Source organism: Ursus arctos, unplaced genomic scaffold, assembly GCF_023065955.2.
Source record: "Ursus arctos isolate Adak ecotype North America unplaced genomic scaffold, UrsArc2.0 scaffold_12, whole genome shotgun sequence".
Classification (NCBI taxonomy): domain Eukaryota; kingdom Metazoa; phylum Chordata; class Mammalia; order Carnivora; family Ursidae; genus Ursus; species Ursus arctos.
The window spans coordinates 10178619-10199024 of NW_026622786.1; the positions used below are offsets into that span (position 1 = coordinate 10178619).

The 20406-nt window shown below is 44.7% G+C and overlaps 1 protein-coding gene across 2 annotated transcripts in view; it reads right to left on the reverse strand.

Moving 5' to 3' along the window:
* ATP1A1 (ATPase Na+/K+ transporting subunit alpha 1) overlaps positions 1-478 on the reverse strand; it is a 28765-nt gene extending 28287 nt beyond the window's left edge. The window contains exon 1 of one of the 2 annotated variants that reach the window (XM_026483669.4): positions 112-478. In XM_026483669.4, the coding sequence (XP_026339454.1) occupies positions 112-123 (12 nt within the window). In that variant the 5' untranslated portion in view covers positions 124-478. The remainder of the gene's footprint in view (positions 1-111) is intronic. The other variant, XM_057310345.1, reaches the window with a different exon arrangement.
* Between the last annotated feature and the right edge of the window lie 19928 nt (positions 479-20406).

The following is a 20406-nucleotide window of genomic DNA, read 5'->3' on the forward strand; positions in this document are numbered from 1 at the left end:
CGCTTCCTCCTCCGCCGACTCCCGCTGGCGGCGGTCGCCCTCCTGACTTCCTCCTCCTCCTCCTCCCTCCCGGCGCCCCGCGCCCCCTCGCCGGGCTCGCCGCACACTCACCCCTTTCCCCATGGTGGCGGAGGTCTGTGCCCGGCGCCGGGTCCTGTCGCTCGAGGCTCAGAGAGGAAAGAAGAGAGCAGCTCCCGGCCGAGCTAGCGCGGCCGGGGGAGCGGAGAGGAGGGAGCTAGGGCTGCCGCGGGGCGGGAGGGAGGGAGACCGGCCGGCGGCTCCGGCCGATGCCGCCGCTGGAGCTGCTACCGCTGCTGCTGCCACGTGTCCGCCTCCTCCCGCCGCTGCTCCGCGCCCCAGACCCCGCCGCAGCTCAAGCCCGCGCCTCCTCCTCACTTCCTAAAATATGCAACCTGCGTGTTTGCCCCGCCCACGCCGCGGCACGTCACCGTTACCGGAGCAACCTGACACCGGCCGCGGGCCTGGCTCCGCCCCCGCCCCAAGCCCCGCCCCCGGCCCCGGGCCGGCCGGCTGCGGCCAGTCGGGGCTCCAGGCAGGAGGGCGCCGGGGCCCCGGGGCGCGCGTGCCCAAGTCCCGGGAGGCCGCGGGCGCGCCACTGCGGGGCGCGCCGGCTGGCTGGGCCGCGGGGACTCTGCGGCCGTGCGGCTCCCGCGCCCCTCCTCCCGTCGCCCTGCGTGACTGGCCTGCTTTGTAGGACACGGGAGGTCCGCAGTGGGTGCGGGTACGCTTTCGGAACTGGGCTCCCCGAATCTCCGCGGACCGGGGACAGAAACCTCGCGCGGAGGGGCCTTTCCAGTGTATCAGGGAGCTCCTCTGGGACTAAGGGACGCGCCGGGGTGGGGGTGGGGGATAGGGTGTGAATGCAGCCGGCGCCCGCCTGAGGGACTCCAACTCCCTGCGCACTCCGAGCGCAGCGCCCACCTGCAGATGGCCTCCCCAGGCTCTCGGGTGCCCTCCCGAATGCCTCCTCTGCTCTGGGACCCTCGAGAGCCACTTCCCGCTGGGCCCCAGGAAGAAGAGGGTCTGGGCTGGCCTTGCAGAAGGTCCCAAGCGCCCTCCCCCTGCTTCTCTTCAGGACCCCAATGACCACCCAAAGGGCTTCCAATGAATTTATTCACGCTACTGTGTGAAAGAAACCCGCTTGTTTGCTGGGTTTGGGGAGTCGCTTTTTTAGGGAAGAAACAAGAAGCCTAAAGGAATGCCTGTCTTCAGCAAAAGGGGCTGACTTGCTAGCGACATGTTCCAGGACCTGTCTGGAGCCTCTTCCTGCCTCCCACCTGGCAGGGCAGCGCCCCTGCCTGCCCAGCCTTCAGTGCTGTGAGGGATTCTGGGCCTGGTGTGTGATGATAAGCCCAGGAACCCCCAGAGAGCCCCGGCTTGGCTGTGCTGTGAGACTTCTCTCCCATCAGAGCTTCTTAGCGGAGGCTGCTGTGGTTGAAGGCTTCCAGCATTTAGAAAGCAAAGTATTATTATTAACAATACTTGCAGGAAGTCAGATATATTCGGAAAGCACAAGATTCGCAAGAGAAAGTCTCTATGCGTCTCTGGGAATTACTACAAGAAACAAGGAAAATATTAACTTCCTAAGCAAGTTAAAGCTGACCCTGTGAACCCTTAGTATTAATTTAACATGAACAAATAAAGATACAAAGCTTGAAAGAAATAGGGAAGGAAGGAAGGAAGGAAGGAAGGAAGGAAGGAAGGAAGGAAGGAAGGGACAAAGGAAAAACTAGCAACTGTATTATCAGTTCCAGCATTAGGGTAATTTTTATTACTTCTTAAAAGAAATGGTTTCTTACAGGAGTCTCTTCCTCTTGCCCAAGAATGCATTGTTAAAGGCTGGCGCCTCCTCTAGCGATCTTCAGGCTTGGTTACATCACTCCAGACCATGAAAAGCAGAGGAATTGCAGCCTGGATTCAAATTCAAGACCGCTGGGGAAAGAGCCCTCAAGTCCAGAACAGAGTTCCCTGTACGGCTAATTCAAAGAGTGTTATCAGGGCTCTACTCCGGGGGTCTAGAAAATGGTTCATTCACGAGGTCTTATGGCCCCCATGACTGCTAACCCCTAGAAAGCCTTTGCTTGCTAAACATCTCTTAAATCGTTTAATCATCCCTTGGGCCCTGGTCTGAATGGAAAAAGTGCAGCAAGAACAGCAACAAAATGTAGAAAGGAAAAGCCTGAACAATGTAGATTTTTCCTGCCAGCTGATCTCCTTTTTCTTTCTTCCTGAGTAAAATTATCTTTTTTTTTTTTTTCATTCAAGAATGTAACCTTGAGACATAACGTATTTCCCTTTGTCTCTAGAGCTGTTTATTTGGCCCCTGGAAGATTGCTGAAGGTCCTTCCAGGAGGACCTCAAAGTTCTAGCTGTATTCCTGCATGGGGGAAAAGGCATAAAAATATAAGAAATGTTAGCTAAAATCTGTATGTTGCCTTGCCTTCACAAAGCATTTTTCCGTATAAAAGCCCCTTGGACTGTCACAAGTCCAGAGGGTAAAGGGTTTTAGCTGCATTTTATAGAGTGGGAAACTGGAGGCTCAGGGACTTTCTTCTCACAAAGCCATTCAGTTGGTGTCTGGGGGGAGCCTGGCACAACATTGCAAAATGGGAGCCAACCTCCCACTTCTAAAGTTTGGTCTCTGAGCATAGCACCAAGGAAGTTCTGGTGAGGATAGAGCAATTGCTTCCAAGCCTGCTGTCCTCACACTTTCCACATGCCTCTCCTCATAACCAGAAGACCTTCACTAGAGCCTTTTCTCCCCTAGCCTCGCTCTTCTATGGTCTCCTGTGCAGCATCTCAGGCAGAGAGCTATAATTTTGTAGAAATGCCCTACGTAGATGAACACACACTTCCTCCCCCCCATCCACCCACCCGATCCCACCGCCAGAGGCAGATCCCAACCCATTTTCAAGGTATTTGATAGTGTGTCATTTTCCATTGCAGTCTTGTTGGAAGAAATATAATTCAACGAAAAAATGTCAGAATATCAGAAAGGGCTTCACTATGACCCCTCTAAAGGTGATGCTTTCTCTAAACAGTACCCCCAAGTGCTATGCTTTCGGCCCCTCTGGGCAGTGTTCAGGGGTGTTTTTAGGAGTAAAGGTTATTGCCAGGAGTCGATGGCTAATTTTAAGAGGTGAAGAGAAAAACTGTGGTCAAGAAGCAAGAGTGGCAAATGCCTGATGGTAGAGAGTGATGGAAAGAAAGAATACTGCCTGGCTGTAATATGGAGTTCTGGATGGACCTATGGAATTAAGGCAAAGGGGCGGCATGGCGGGACTGGGCTGCAGACATTTCAGATTTGAGACGGGTACCTTAACACCTAGATGACTAAAGGGGGAAATCCTTTTCTTGGGAAAGCCTTCTTTCTTCCTCTGGGGAGAAGGTTCTGAATGGAACCTTAGAGATGAATACTCCCTCATTTTTTTTAATGGCACTGAATAGTCCCAGGAGGTGGGCTGAGTTTTGTGTAACTCCCAGAGCAGTGCAGGGGAGAAACAATACTTCCAGAGGAGAGGGCGGGGCAAGTTCTGCCTCTCTAGTCTATCTGCCTCTCGTCCTATCAGCTCTTCTTAAGCTCCTATCTATCTGCCTCTTGTCCTATCAGCTCTTCTTAAGCTCCTAACTCGGGACAGAATTAAACTGATCGGCCCAGAGACTCGGCATTCACAGACCCAAGGCTGCCAAGGGCGGATGGCCTCGAGGAGGATTTGACACAACCATGGAGGCTTGGCGCAGCCGTTGTGAACCGAGTCAGCAGATGTATGAAAAATATGATGCAAGTCAGTATTTTGAGCCAAGAACGCTAGTGCTTTGAACAAGCACTTGCTGAATTGAATAAACACACCATTGCAATTAAGGGCTTCAGAACGTGAGTTGGAGCCTACACCAAGTTAGCATTTTCCATAGGGAGCAAACACTGGGGGAGATCAATGAGCCAGGGGTCTGGAAGGACAAGGTTCTTTGGCCCAGCTTGTGCTAGAGGGGGTGTGGAGACAATCGTAGGCATGCATCTTTATCTTTCACGATTTCCTAGGTCCCCCAGAAAGCCTCCCAGCCACCACTGTCACTGTCACTGCATTAAAGCCAACTCTTCTGACTGTCCCAAAGTTCCTCCTAGACCGTATCTATCCCACCGTTGCAAATTCATTTTCTCCTGCCCGGCAGCAGACAGATTACCTCCTGCTTTTAAAGCACGGTTCTGGGCACACCACCAACACCCGCAATCTGTCGGTTAAATAAGTCTGACCCCCCCACCCCCACAACTTTTCCTCCCAGCCTCTGTCTTCTGCTCATCTCTTCATTTCCTTTTAAGGCTCTTCAGTACTCTCCCGAACAGATTTTCTTCTGTTAATGATTTCTGAAGCCCTCAAGTTTTGCTTCTGGAAATTCAGAAAAGTCAGCATTTCTTTGGTGCCTGTCCTGGGAGCTGTGATCAACCACACAGTGTCAAATCCTCAGTCTTCCCTTCAGCCTCCCTTTCCTACGACTGCCCCCTAAATCACTGTTCTTCTGAAGCAGTGTTTGTAAGTCAGATGCTCACTGTTTGCCATGGCTTTGACACAGAATCCTGAAATTCAGAGCCGGGATGTGCTCTCCTCCTCCACCATCCATCCACTCCCCACACACATCTACCCCCTCATTCCTATTCAAACCCTATTGAATGTTACAATATCCTGACAAAATCAACGGCCACTGAGGCGTGGCGAACAAAAATGGCAACAGAGAAAGGATCTAGACTGGAAAATATTCTATTGCCCGAGTGTCCTCTGCACTCCGACAGCAGAGTCATGGCGTCCGGCAGGCTTACAACCCAGTGTGGGCAAGCCTGCCCCAGAAGAGGCAGCAGGAGATAACTGCTGGGTAACGCTTCTTGTTCTCGGAGGCATACAGTCATAAGCACTAAGGAAATGAGCGTTACCATTGGGGTGGATAAATTTGCTCTTCCTGGCCTTTAAATCTTCCATGGAAAAACAATTGGGAAGGTTCTGCGGAAGATGGTTCTAGGAGAACAACACTCATCCATAGATGCTTTGGCCCAAGAGCTGGGTTTCAGGGACAGTGCAGATTTTCCTCATGATAGAGTGAGAACGGAAAGAAGACAAAACCATCGAAAAGTGGTTTGGTTCATTTACAAAATCTCCCAGAGTTTTTCTACAGCAGTAGAAAGTAACCAAAAAGTAGGTCAGGTACCAAAATAGTAACCAGCTCAATTCATTTTTAACAGCTTAGGTTTTACTCTAGAGGCTGCCATTTTGGTTGATGGGTGACCTCCACATGTGGACTCCTACAGATAAGCCGCTAAGGAAGGTTTCCTCTCTTTCCTCCCATCTCACCAAGACTGCTCTCCAGCTCCTACCTCTGGCATGCCACACTGTTTACACTGTTTAATGAAAGAAAGAGCTAGTTCATGCAAACAAAACAAAACAAAACAAAACACCACAAACAAACCCAGAATAGCCCTTATTGGGCATCTACTCTGAGCCTCGCACTGTGCCTGCTGTTCATGTGTAAAGATGACCGAGACACACATTCTCTACCATCAAATAGTTCACCAACTGGCATAAAAGAAAGACACACAGAGATACTAGTAACATGGTGAGAGGTGAAGGAACTCTGTATGGGGCCATGTAGCTCTCACGGGGGCATGAAGGAAGAAGTGGTCGGGTCTGTCTGTCTGTAGAGGTGGAAAGCCTTCTCTGGCTGGCTCTTGAAGATGGGTAGGAGTTGAGGAAGTGGAGCAGAATGTGTTGGGGTGCAGGGGGGTGGACGTGGGAGGGTGGTTGCAAGCAAAAGCAGCACCTTAGGCAAACCCTTCGGGACACCAACTCCGTGTGTTGGAGGCCAGTTGTTTAAAATGGCTAGAGCGTGGGTAGTGAGGGAGAGAGCAGCAGGACAGAAGCCTGGAGAGGGGAGCAGGGTCCAGACTGTGGAAGACTTGGATGCCAGTCGAAGGGCCCGGACTTTATCCTGCGGGCCATGGGGAGACAGTGCCAGGTTTGGAGCAGGGAAGTGGCATGATCAGCTTTGTGCTTTGGAAAGATTTCTCTGGCAGTCTCAGAGTGCTGGGAGAAGCCTTCTCAATCAGGCCATTTATCAGAGCTCTTCTGATCGTATTATTGAATTCAGATTCCCAAGACATCTAGGTCTCCCCATATATCTTTGAGATGGCACGCTAATTTTATTTTCTTCCTTTTTTGTGCACACACACGCATGCTTCATTCCCATTATCATTCCCATTATCCACTCTTTCCCCCAAAACAGAGGCTTTAAAATTGCTGGATATGATGAAAAACTGGGATTTTGACATAATTTTAACAATCTGTTAACACACGACGACCTGACCCTGGAACATAGCTCAATTAGCTGGGAAGGTGTGGGCATCTCACTCTGTTTTCCCAATAGTTTTTGTAAACCTGAACTCCAAATAGGCCGAGGACTTGGTTGGCTTCCGTTTCCATCATAGATCAGTTCTTGAGACAGTTCCGCAGACCAAAGAAAGGTTAAGCCACCTGGCTCCCAATTTCTCATGTAAAGACTGGGACAAGAAGGGATAAAGAGGGGCACCTGGGTGGCACAGCGGTTAAGCGTCTGCCTTCGGCTCAGGGCGTGATCCTGGCGTTATGGGATCGAGCCCCACATCAGGTTCCTCCGCTATGAGCCTGCTTCTTCCTCTCCCACTCCCCCTGCTTGTGTTCCCTCTCTCGCTGGCTGTCTCTGTCTCTGTCGAATAAATAAATAAATAAATAAATCTTAAAAAAAAAAAAAGGATAAAGAGAACAGTGTAAAGGGCCAAATTAATGACAACTTTAGCTTCCGTTGTCTGGATAGTTCATGTAAAAGATGTTCCCGTATAAACAAATCTCAGCTCTTTATATTTGGGGGGACATCCCTGTCCATTTGACATTTAGCGTCTGGTAGTGGACATGGCAGTGGAAGTGGGGGGAGAAGGGGAGGGGGCTTGGCAATGATGCTACCATCATTGGACTCAATGGGGGAGTGGACTCAAGACGGCTGGTCAAACAACAGGACCCCAGTCAGATACCTCTTTCAAGCAACAGCATTTTCCTTATTCACATGAGACTTTGGAATCTTTTTATCAGTAACTATATCACCAGGCTGCCACAATCATCAGGTGACATGATACACTTGACTAATTAAAACGTCGCCCGCCACATAGTAACTGTTCAAACCGCCTAAGGAATTGTCCTGATTTCACATTCCTGCTCAGTCTGGGAGTAACAAGACGTAAAGGAGGAGGAAGGCATCCCCAAAAACGCGTCTAGAGGAGAAGGCAGTAAGCACAGAATCTACTTGATACTGGCTTTTCTCTCCCCCTCCCCCAACCTCCTTTACCCAACAGCAGGCCTGTCTGCCTACGCACAGGCAGCTGGGGGCAGCAAGCAGAGTGCAGAGTGCAGGAGTGGGCTGGGCAGAGGGTCAGTCTCCGCTTGTCTGATCTGTTTATCCCCTAACCGCAGGTGGGGACCAGGCAAATGAGCCCAGTAACGCATGGTGACACCAGCCCGGCAAGGCCATTTTCATGGTCAGAATAAGAAGCCCAAATAAGCACGTTCTGAACCACAGGGACAGATACAGCACAGCCTCCTTAGAAAAAAGATGGCATTGTCTCCAAATGCAATTTCCTTTTCTGATTTTTCCTTTAGACTTAAGACAAAACAAAACAAAACAAAACAAAAAAGAAAGCTACCACCTGCTAACGCAATCACGAATGAGTGGGGGAGCGTTTTTACAGCCTCCTGAGAGCAGACCCAGGAGGAGGCAGGGCTTCAGGACCATCACTCGTGCTCCTGGAATAAGCCGCCGAGTTTTCCAGGCGCTGCGCTGCGGGCCAGAGCTGCAGGGAGCCACTGCCCTATCATGCCTCTAATCTCATCAGCCACAAGCGCTCAGACTCCATGTATTTTCTCCCCCTCTCATTTTTCATAATGGAAAAAAAAAGAGAGAGAGAGAGAGAAGGCCATGTTAAAGTTCTGAATTAAGAAACAGTTGCCATCTGGGTAATTGAATCCTGCTTGCAGCAGGCCACCTGGTTCACATCAGCAACGCGTGGCAGGTAGGGAAGTGTCAGCGGAGGTCCTGTGTCGACTTCTAAACACAGGCCCACAGTCCATGTGCAGTGCGGACACGTCGCTTTCTAAATAGTGCATGTCGTTTTCTACCGCGTTCCCTCAGCGCCTGGTTGATTTCTTAGGCTGCCGATGTTTGGAATGACAGCAGTAACGTTGGGCTTGTCCATCCCCAGCCACCTGCTGCCTTTGAAAAACAAGAACTGAAAAGCCAGTTCCCTTTGGTTTCCTGTTTGGACATCCGTGTCATAGAAATGTGTGTGATTGAAATCACCTTGTTCTCCTAGAGGATTCAGGAGGCTGCTTCCAGCTCCTCCAATGGCGGAGAAAGGGGTGTGCAGCCTGGGAGGAACGCCCAGGGTCTCTCTATGGGGCGGATGCCACACCCTACCCTTCTCTGCAGCTTTCTCGTTTGCTAGCCACTCCTGTTCCCCAAAGAGGGGGAGGCACCATCAAGTTGCAGTCCTGTTCCCCAACCTCAGACACCCACACGCCAAGAGAAAAGGAACCCCTGGAGCACTGCTCGCACCTCCCAGCTGGGGCCCAGGGCATCTTCCATTTACACGCATAGATCCAGCTGGTGTCAAGGAGCAGGGCTGGCAAGGAAGAGATGCGGAAAGAAACAGAACCGCTGGGCACTTGGGTGGTCTTGAGCAAGTCCTTGTACTTTCCTCTGAACCCGTTTCCCACCTATCTGAAATGTCTACAGCAGGACTGAGAGCAACTGAGCAACGTTTGGGTCTTGAGTTGGTGGAGGGCCAGGGCGGTGGATAGGGTTCTTGCTTATGGGCAATTTGGCTTTTACAAAGGCCACTGAGCTTATGGAATGAAAATTCTACACCGGAAATCACCTGGTCCGACCTCCTCTTTCACAGGTGGAGTTGAGGCTGGGGGTGGTGGTGGTGCTTGTGCTTTTCCCAGCATGACAGAGCTCCTGCTTTGCCGTCAAAGCAGGACCCCAGCCCCTTGACTTGCCACTGCACCGTGCTGTTTCCTTAGCCTAAGGGCCACTAGAAAAGTGTCAGCTCTAAGAACAGAAATGTTTTTCGTCCAAACAAAAAAAAATGAGGGTTATTCAAAACATGTAATTTAAAGGAACAACTCTTTTAAAATAGAGTTTTCCATGATACCCTGGGTACTCATATAGGTTCATCTCAAAAATCCCACTCAGCCTCTTTTCATCCTTTTCTCAGGGGAGCCGTATCTGAACACACATGCACACAAACCCTCGCAGAGGTACACACACATGGTACACACATGCACACACATAGACAAACACACACACTACTGTTCGGAATTCCAGAGAATTCAAGGCAGCTTCTTCCTCTTTGCAAAATGGAATCAAGGTAACATTAAGTTAAAATCGCTTGTAGGATTCTTAGCTCAGGAAGAGCCCCATCTATTCTTTCGTCGGAAGCCTCGTCTTTTTCCAGTGACAGTCCCCTGGGCCCTGTGTCACATCGGTTTGGGGTCTCCTCAAGCGACTGGGTGATATTGTCCAGCGACGCTTCATGGCCATCTTGGTTCCAACATCCTCAGACTTTGCTCTTCCCTCTGCCAGCTGCTGGAGGAGGATATTCGGGGGAGAATATGGGGCCAGGGCCTGAGTGTGAAGCTGGGGTAAGGTTCAGCAGATGTTGGAGGCGGAACGGGGGGTCGAGGCACCAAGGCAGCCTCAAGTAGCCCGTTCCAACTCCCTGCAGGCTCACTTACGCGCCCTTGGCCTCAGGTCTCTTTTCTTAATCCAATAAGGCGGCGCTTGCCTACATTTGAAAAGGTGCCCTAAGATTATTTTATCTACAGTATCCTGTCCTGAAGCAGTTAAGTTCACCAATTTCCGCTTCAAAACTAGTTTCTGAGAGGGCTCTTCAGATATTGATCTAGAATCATAAATAGTTTACAGCCCCTGAGGCATTATTGTCTTTTTACTCTCGCCTTTCTTGCCAAATGGACGATGTCTCAAATCTCCATGTTCCTTCGCCCACTCTCCTTTCTCTCTCTCTGCTGCTACGTCTCTGCCTTGACACAGAACAGCCTCTGCCCCTGGCTCCTCTGAAAACGAGTCAGACTAGACGCCATCTTCCCGCATCTGGATCCACACATGCTACACGGAAGATTGGACCCCCACACTGTGGAAGGGAGGGGGGTGGTGGAGCAGTACTCATTCTAGACCCAGTTGCAGGGAGGCCGGAGGGACCCGGGAGCCCCAGTGCCCTGGGGGCGAGGGCTGCTGGCCAGAGCAGCAAAATTCTCCCCTTTCAACACAGGATCAGAGATCTCTTTGGTAACTGCGTTTTCCTTTTCAAAGGCGGCCCTTCTTACCATAAATCATATCCCACAGATAACAAAGGGTTGGGTTTTTGTCAGGGAGCTGCATCACGATTTTCCCTACATGTGGCCCACAGCCTCTAAAAACAGGAAGAAAACAGATCTGGTGAAATATTGAAAATGTTCTCTCTGAGCTTGGGGATGAGTGACTGATAGCCTTTACCACCACTTCTGCCCACGATCACAGAAGTCCCGTCCTGCTCTGTCAGCTGCTCAGCCTGTGCCCTCGGGTAACTTCCTCCTCCACACAGTGCTTGGCCACTCCTGAAAATCAGCTTGGCCCACCCCTCCTGTTTCTCCATCGCTGCTGGACAGCAGGTTCCCACGGCAGCCACACCTCCTCACCTCCTCCCAGGAGGTCCGAATCTCAGCCTTGGTGGCCGGGAAGGGAACCCTTTGACATTTCCAAGTATCATCACTTATTCACTACCCCACCATCCCCCACAATCCAGAGGGAGTCACTACTTTTGGTATTTGCTCCTTCTGCACCTCTTAGGGTCATCCTCAACCCTTTTAAACGGATACCCACCTTTTTTCCTGGTTGTACGGGGTCAGACGTTTTTCTATTAAAATTTCCCTGTTCAAATGACTGGTCTTGTTTCTGACTCCTCACTGGACCCTGGCCGATACAAGACCTTAAGAAATTCAGGAATAAAGAATGTTCATGGTTTGGAAGATGCAATATTGCAAATAAGTCAATCTCCCTAGTTTGAGCTATAGATTTAAGAAAGCGGGTTTCTCTAGGTGCTTCTTTGGAGGGTACTAGACAAATATAGAATATCCAACAATACTGGATTATTGCTGCGGTCCATTTCTGGGGACCACATGGAAAATCCTAAATCTGATCTTACCCATGGGATCTGTGTTATAGTTGGATGTTGCATTCTTGACCAAAGACTTGCCATCCAATCAATCAGAGTTACTAAATATGTCGTAGAGTCAAAAATTAGAGTTCCAATTAAGAGTGCTCAACCCTGGCTGAGCATTAGAATTATCAAAGGAGATTAAAAAACAACAACAACAACAACAACAAACCAATGCCTGGGCTCCACTGGGGATCAGTTGAAGTGAAATCTCTATAGATGAGCCCAGGCAATCAATTTTTTTTTGTTTATCAAAAGCCATAACCAAAAGAAAGAAAGAGTTGTTGTTTGGCACTTCAAAAAATTAAAAGAGCCACTTGAAAGTAAATCACAAGATTGATTGACTCTCCAAATGGAAATTTAGAGCCCCCGCGTTGATGCATGAGTCATCCCACATGGTAATAAGATGTTGCACACCGCATACACTGTCCACCAGGCCTGAATTTGAATTAGCGCCCTCAACGTACAATGTTCTAAGGCCAACGGTTAATGAGTTAATGAGTATTTAGAAAGATTACACGACAGGTGTCATGTCTCCGTATTGGAAATTTGGCTAGGAGCCTTTGGAAAAGAATAGACACACAGTCTCTGTTCTTAAGGGTTCAAGGAGAGAAGAGCACAAAGGATCTGAAGTTAGGCTTCCGGTAATTTACGAACACGGAAATGTTGTTCTTTGCTGACAACAGCATTTGTATCTGAAGTGATCTCAATCAGATAGAGCCAGTTACTTGGAAATTGTGATAATCCAGAGATATGTTTCAGGATTTTTCCCTTCCCTTGGCAGAAGGCTGGAGAGAGCTGACCCGGGAGGGGAGCCTCAGCACACCCTCTGGGTCTCCTCCAGGTTCAGTCAGCGCTGGGAGGAAGGATATCCCTGAGAACTAGCCACCAAGAGGCTCAGAGAGGAGACTGGCATTTCTCACCAGGTTTATGTAAGTGTGGCCAGGACCAAATCCAAGAGGTTGGTTTCTCTTTCAGATTCTAGTGCTTAGTCATGAATTATGTGATGTATGGCAGGTCACTTCATGATGCCTCAGCAATCCACTATTAAAATAGAAAAATTGTCTCTATTTCCTATCAAAAGATACCTTCAAGACAAATTAAATTCTATCAAAAAGATATCTGAGTACTTTTATCATCTTTTGTCCTGATTGTAAGAGTGGCATTTATTAAAGAGAATTTGGAAATTACAGAGAATAGTTATATAAGGAAGAAAATAAAACCAAACTATAATCCCATAATCATTTTAAACACTAAAAATCACAAATAAAGAGTATTTTTCAGATGTGGTTTTGTATCTTTTTTTAAAAAATAAGATTATATAATAAACATTTCCAGGTATCTTAAAATTCTTTAAAATACTATTTAATGGCTGCATAATATTCCATTTTATGGCAATATTAAGATTTGCTTGTTCATGGTCAGATATGCAATAGGAATATTTTTTAAATATAAAAGAAAGTTAATAATCCAAGAAATTTTGATCACTATTATTTATAACCGTACATTTGGAGATTTTAAAAATAGACAGATAACAGTTGGAAACCATCTCAGGAGCACAAAAAATGAGATTTAAAAAACAATCAAGAGCAATTTTATTTTTAAAGGTCAATTCGCTTACAAGGGACACAGAGAACATGCAATAATTGTCTATAACTGCATTTCCATTGACTTCTGAGTGGTAATTTTATCTTTAACACCCCCTACTGGTTTGCCTTGTGGTTTTAGTGTTACCATTTTCCTTAAAACAAAAAGAAAAAAAAGAGAAATAATTGTGATTTCATTAGAAATCTGTCACCTTTCCAGCCCTGTCTTCTTCATTCTTGCCCTCAAAAAAGTAAAGTGAGAAGAGTAGGAGCAAAAGAAAAATAGAGCAACTGATTATTACTTTATATAAATTAACCCCCCCAAGTCCACCCACTAGATGGAATGAACAGAGGTTGGAAAAGCCCAGAAGAATAAGGAGGAGCTATCTTCAAACCTTCTTGTAAGAACTTTGTAACTTGTTGCATTACTCATTCATTCAAGACCATTGCCATAGGCTCTATACCTCAGGTTACTCAGTTTATCAGAAAGATAAACTCAGGAATGTGTGAATTCACTGGAACTGAGGGGTTAAGTCAGGTCAGGGGCAGTGTGGGTTCATCCTCCTAATTGTTAGAACTCCAGGCAGATCAATTCAAAGTGCTCTTTGAGATGGCCCCTAACCAGTCAGTTATTTGCACCATCAAAGCACTTTCTAGCAAGTTCTATCCAAGGTGTGGACTTCCGCCACAGAGGCTGGTGGATGCGTATGTGCATTGTGAGGAAACCAGAGGAGCTATGACTCCATTTCTGATAGCTCTGGCTTCCCTTCATTCATTTGAAAAGCATTTATTGAGTGTTCATTCTGTGCCTGGCACCAATCTAAGCACATGAACAAGACAGACCATGTGCCCTGCTCCTGTGGGGTTTCTGGCCCCGTGGCAAAGGTGAACAATCACAAAGCAAGAAGAGGGAGTCTTATTTGTTTCAACTATACTTTTACATATGAGCAACCTTGCATTTGAATATAGATCATTCTAGATACTATTTGGGGTTCTGCTCTCCAGATTGCTATACAGTTCATTACAAGTCCCATGAAAATCACAGCAAGAATTTCTGGGCTTATAATGAACTGATTTTAAATTTTATATGGAAGAACAAAGGCTCTTGAGTAACCAAGCAACTTTGAAAAAGAAGAACCAAGGGAAAGAACCATTCTACTTGAAACTGAGACATTTAAGAAAAACACAGAAACGTGCAGAAGCAGCAAATAGGCCATTGGAAAGAATGAAGAGTCCCCAAATAAAACTATGCATCTATCAGAAGCAAGGAGATGATAAGGACAGATTAGTGAGCACATATACTGAAAGGATAGATTATTTAGAAAATTTTGGAGAAGACGGTCTTACTTAAATGGAGAAAAATAAACTTGAATCCCTATCTTCATGCGTTAAAAAGTAACTCAAAATGCAGTAATTTCAAAACGAGCAAGTAAAACTATAAAGCTAATTGAAGAAAACATTGGGGAATACTTATTTGCATTTGGGCAATAGAGAAATTGTTAAGTAAAAACCTCAACAGCTCAAAATGCCGAGAGATAAATTGATGAATGACAATAATAAACAATGGGAGGCTTGGGGCAGATGAAGGACATCACGAAGTTAATAGTGACCTTTGTTTGGTGACAGTCTAGAAGGTATTTGCAACACCTCAAACTTCAGGGTGTTAAGAGATGGAACGTATAGGGAAATTGTGCAAGTCAGCCACAAAACGATGGAAACGACAACAGAAAGAAAACGACAATGGATGTGTGCAGGCATTTCAACAAAAGGGGAATCCCGAGTGGCTGATAATCATGTGAGGAGACAGAAGTTCAGCCCAACCAGCAGTCAGAGAAGAGTCCAACAGAACCCCACTGAGATTGTATTTCACATCAGATTGGCAAAACCCATAAAGTCTGACAATACCAAGTGCTGGTGAGGATGAGTTGAAACAAAACATTGCACAACGGGTGTGGGTAGGTAAGTGACTGCAGCTCTCCAAGGGGGCGATCTGGAGATTTCTACTGAAATTATGTATTCATGATCCTATGACTCACCGATCTCCGTCCTGGGTACATACCTCCGAGAAACTGTCTGTAAGGAAAAACTGCACATGTCCTTCTAGGGATGGTTTCTCTGACCAGTGTAAGAACAGTGTAAGTACAGGAAATTTACATGGAAGTTCACGAAGTGTTTTGGCGGCAACTTGAGGGCTTGTTCTGAAATATATGGATAAGTACAGTTGGTATGTGCGTTTGATAGAATAGTATGCATCAGACAAGTATGAAAACTAGATTTACATGTAGCATATGGATATCTCTCAGAAACGTAAAGGTAGAGGATTAAAAAAATACAATTTATAGCACAATATTATTTATGTAATTTTAAAACATAGACCTATAAACACTTTTTAATGGATGTACATTTCTTTGAACGAACATACAGGATGGACAGGAGGATTACATTAGATATACCAGAGGGGGTACTGGAGAAGGGACAGAAGCGGGGGTGGGGGGTGAGTATGAAGGTGACAGGGAGAAAAGAGAGCAAAGACAGGCCCCGTGCAAACCAAGGACATACTGTGGACTGAGAAGAATGAGTAATTCGGTTCTGCAGAGAAACTTCAGAGGAGGGAAAAGATCCTCGTGGTTTGAAAAGACCCGAAAGATTTTTCAAGGAAGAGGTGGGATGTGAAGGGGTTCTGGGTACAGTAATTAGCACATAAAATGACAGTACATCACTTCTAGCATTTCCAGAATGTAATAGAATACCCTACCTATGAAATGTTTGTGTTTCCATGACATTGTATATACTTTCTCATCCATCTCATTTTTTTAAAAGATTTTATTTATTTATTTGAGAGAGAGACAGAGACAGAGAGAGAGCACAAGCAAGGGGGAGGGGCAGAGGGAGAGGAAGAAACAGGCTCCCTGATGAGCAGGGAGCCAGACTCATGGGACTCAATACCACGACCCTGAGATCATGACCAGAGCTGAAGGCAGACACTTAACCGACTGAGCCTCCCAGCCGCCCCTCAGCCATCTCATTTTTAAAACATAAACTCATTAAAAGTAGCTGTTACTATGAAGCAGAGTTGAGTGACAGTACTTACTTTTAACAACTTTTCACATATGTCCCTAGAGATATGTCCCTGTGTTGATTATGAAAAATAAAAAATATGGAGTTTTGCAGGTCTCCTCCATTAGTTTTATTTTTGAGGTGCTTGGTTTTTTTTTTTTTTAAACAAATTTCACACATTGTATTTGAGGCTCCCTATTGCTTATGTAAATGTTTGAATTTATTTTGATTCCAAAAAAACAAAAACCATAATGGTTAAAAAAAATCTACCTTCTTGGATATTTTGACATCAAGACGGGGTTGCCAGGGAGGTGAAGTAAGTGACGGACTTAAAGTATTATTTTTATAGGTGGCAATATTCGGTCTCAACTGACAAGTTAAAGTTCAACATAGATAAATGTTAGCTCCAGCATTTAGGCTCAATAAAATCAATTGCCCAAATAGAGAATGGCAAAAACCGAGCTCTATAATAATCAATGAGGACAGGACCTGGGATTTTACCATGGATCGCAGGCTTAATTTGAGGCTACTGTGTAATGTGTCTGCGAAAAAAGTTAGTCCAACATTTTGCCTGCATTAGTAAAAGTACAGAGTACAAATTGCAGGCAACCATGCTTTCTGTAGTCTCTACTGGCCAGATGTCAAATGGATGATTATGTCCAGTGCTAGATATTGAAATCTTCTAAAAAAAAAAATACCATCATTCATTGTAAAAATGTTGCCAAAAAATATATATAAATGGCCACTATGAGCAGCCATTGAGAAGGTCCTCAATATCATTAGTTATAAGGAAATGCAAATCAAAAACATAATGAAATACCACTTCACACCCACTAGAATAGCTTAAAGAAGATGATGATGGTAACAAGTGTTGGCAAGAATGTGGACAAAGGGAAGCATTTCATAAATTGCTGGTGGAAACGCAAAATGGTACAATTACTTTCGAAAAACAGTTTGGCAGCTTCTTAAACTGTTAAACATAAACATAGGACCCAGCAATTCCCTGCCTAGATATCTATCCAAGAGAAATAAAAATATATGTCCACACAAAAATGGGCTTACAGATACATATAACAATATTATTTACAATACTCAAAAGACAGAAACAGTCCAATGTCCATCAGGTGGTTAGTGGATTAAAGAAAGGCTAAGTATGTGAGTTGACAGATGTGTTAATTAACTTGATTGCGGTAATCATTTTATAGAGTATATGTGTGTCAAATCATCACGTTGGACACTTAAATTACATACTGTTTTGTGTGTTGATTATACCTCGATAAAGCTGAAAAATTAATTTAAAAAACCTGGTGCGGGGGTAGAACGTGCCACTTATCCACACACTGGAAAACCACTTGGCAATAAAAAGGACCAAAGTACCAGGATGTGGTACATCATGGATGAACTTCAAGAGCATCATGTTAAGCGAAAGAAGCCAGATGCCACATACCACGTATCGTACAATTTAATTTATACAAATTGATCGTCATATGAAAATACGAAGAGACAGAAAGTAGATTAGTGTTTGCATAGGGCTGAAGGTGGAAATGGGGAGTGACTATAAATGGGTTCAAAGTTTCTTTTCGGAATGAAGGGAACGTTCTAAAGTTAGATTGCTGTGATGGTTGTCCAGGTCTGTCAATATCCTAAAATGCATTCAAGAATACGCTTGAAATGAGTGAACTTCAAGGTGTATAAATGGTATCTCAATAAAGCCATTGAGAAAGACAAAAACAATACATGCTCATCATAAAAACTCAAGGAACATAAAAAGTTAAGAGAAGAAAACAAAAAACAATAACCAAAAATATAAACCAACAAAAATCCCACAAATTCTATCACCTGAAAATAACCATGGTCAACAGTTGGGGAGCAGCATTCTAGATATCTCTTTATGCACACTGACAATCAGAAGAAGATATAGACAGTAATGGGAGAGAAATAGTTTAGCACAATAGTATCATACCATATGTGCTATTTTTATCAGCTCAATCGTTAAATCAGATTTTGCTTGACGTTCATGAAATAGGTGTGATATTTTTAAGAGATGGGTAGGAAAGGAGGCTCTTGAATCAAATACTTGGATTCATATTCTGGCTCTGCCACTTGACACCTACAAGACCCTGGCAAGTTCTTGAACTTCTCTACACCTCAGCCTTTCAATTACACCCAGTGCCGATAATCATATTGGTCCTGCAGGTTGTTGTAAAGATTAATGAAACAATTCAGTAAAGAGGGTAGTGTAGCAGCTGACACAGAGCGAGCATTCAGTAAGTATTTACTACTGATTTACAGTGATTATTATCCCAACATCTTTAAGGCACACAGAGTGGGAAGCCCAGGATGACGAAAAATCCAATACCACGTCATTCAAAGAATGGTTAATGGTCACTGGAATGGTTCATCTGGAGAGAAGGATAAGGGGAAATAGCACGCATGACTCTATATTTGAATGTCAGAATTAAACCCCAAATATATATCATATGAACAGCCACATACATGGCAAAATCAATTTTGCAGATTTGAGATTATCCTGGATTATCCAGCTTGGTCAAATATAATCATAAGGGTCTTTATAACGGGGAGGCTGGAGAGTGAGGGAGAGAAGAGACATGATGATGAGCAGAAGAGATGGTCGTTGGGGCGTGGAAGGGGAGGGAGAGAGAAAGATTTGGAGATGTTGAAATCCTGACCATAAGGATGGGGGATGCAGCCAAAGAATACAGACAGGCTTGAGATGTTGGAAAAAATGGGGAAATGGATCCTCCCTAGAGCCTCTAATAGGAATGTTGTCCTGCAAACTCTGGTTTTAGAACTTCTTATCCCCACAAATGTAAGATAATAAATTTGTGTTGTTTAAGCCACTAATTTGGGGTAATTTGTTTAGAGAGGCAATAGGAAACTAACACAAGAGATTATACTAGTATCAGAAAAAAGAGACTTTAAAAGAAAAACATGTTACCAGGGATAAAGAGGGACATTTTATAATGAAAAAGTCTCAGTTCATCAGGAAGATATAACAATCATTTATATATATATTATATATATGTATAATATATATAATATGTATATATACATATATAAAACAACAGAGCCCCCAAATAAATGAAGCAACAACTGATGGAATTGAAAGGCAAAATTGAACAATAGTAGCCAGAAACTTTAACATCCCACTTTTAACAATGGATAGAACAACCAGGCAGGCAGTCAACAGGAAACAGAAGATATGAACAACATTATAAAACAACTAGACCTAACAGATTTCTAGAGAACACTCTACTCAACAAGCACAGAACACACATTCTTCTCAAGTATTCTGGAATATTCTACAGAATAGGCCATATGCTAGACTAGAAAACAAGCCATAAAGAGCTTAAAAGAATTGAATCATATGAAGTATGTTCTCCAACCACAATGGAATGAAATTAGAAATCAGTAACAGAGAAATTTGGGGGATTCACAAATGTGTGGAAACTAAATAACGAACCCCTAAATTGCCAGTGGGTCAACCAAGAAGGTACAAGGGAATTTAGAAAATACTTGGAAATGAATGAAAAGGAAAACACAAAATACCCGAACTCAAGGATGCAACTCATGCAGCACTTATTTTTATTTTTTTAAGATTTTATTTATTTACTAGAGAAAGAGAGAGAGAGAGCATGAATGGGTGGGGAGAGGGAGAGGGAGAAGCAGACTCCCTACTGAGCAGGGAGCCCAATGCGGGGCTCGATCCCAGGACCCTGGGATCATAATCTGAGCTGAAGGGAAACATGTATCCAACTGAGCCACCCAGGTGCCCCTCACGCAGTGTTTAGATGAAAATTTAGAAATGTAGAAAAGAAGAAAGACCCCAAATTCATAGCCTATCCTTTCACCTTAGAAACTAGAAAAAGAAGAGCAAACTAAGCCCCCAAAAAGCAAGTAATAAAGGCTAGAGTGGAAAATAATGAAATAAAGAATAGAAAAGTATTAGAGAAAATAAACAAAACCAAAATTGTTTTTTTGAAAAAATCAACATAATTAGCAAACTTTTAGATAGAGGAACCAGTGTGGGGAGGGGAAGAAAAAACTCAAATTACTAAATTGAGGAACGATGGAGGGAATATCACTACCAACATTTTAGAAATATAAAGGATTATAAGTGAACACAATGAACAATTGTATGCCAAAAATTAGATAATGTAGGTAAAATGAACAAATTCCTATAAAGACACAAACCACCAAATTGATGAAGAAATAGAAAATCTGAATAGATTTATAACAAGTAAAGAGATTGAATCAGTTAAGAACAAAACAAAACAGAACAAAAAAACAACAGAAAAACCCTAACAACTTCTTACAAAGAAAAACCCCTAGCCGAAATGGTTTCATTGGTGAATTATACCAAAGGTTTAAAGAAGAATTAATGTGAATCATTCACATACTCTTCCAAAAAATAGGAGAGGAGAGGATACTTTTCTT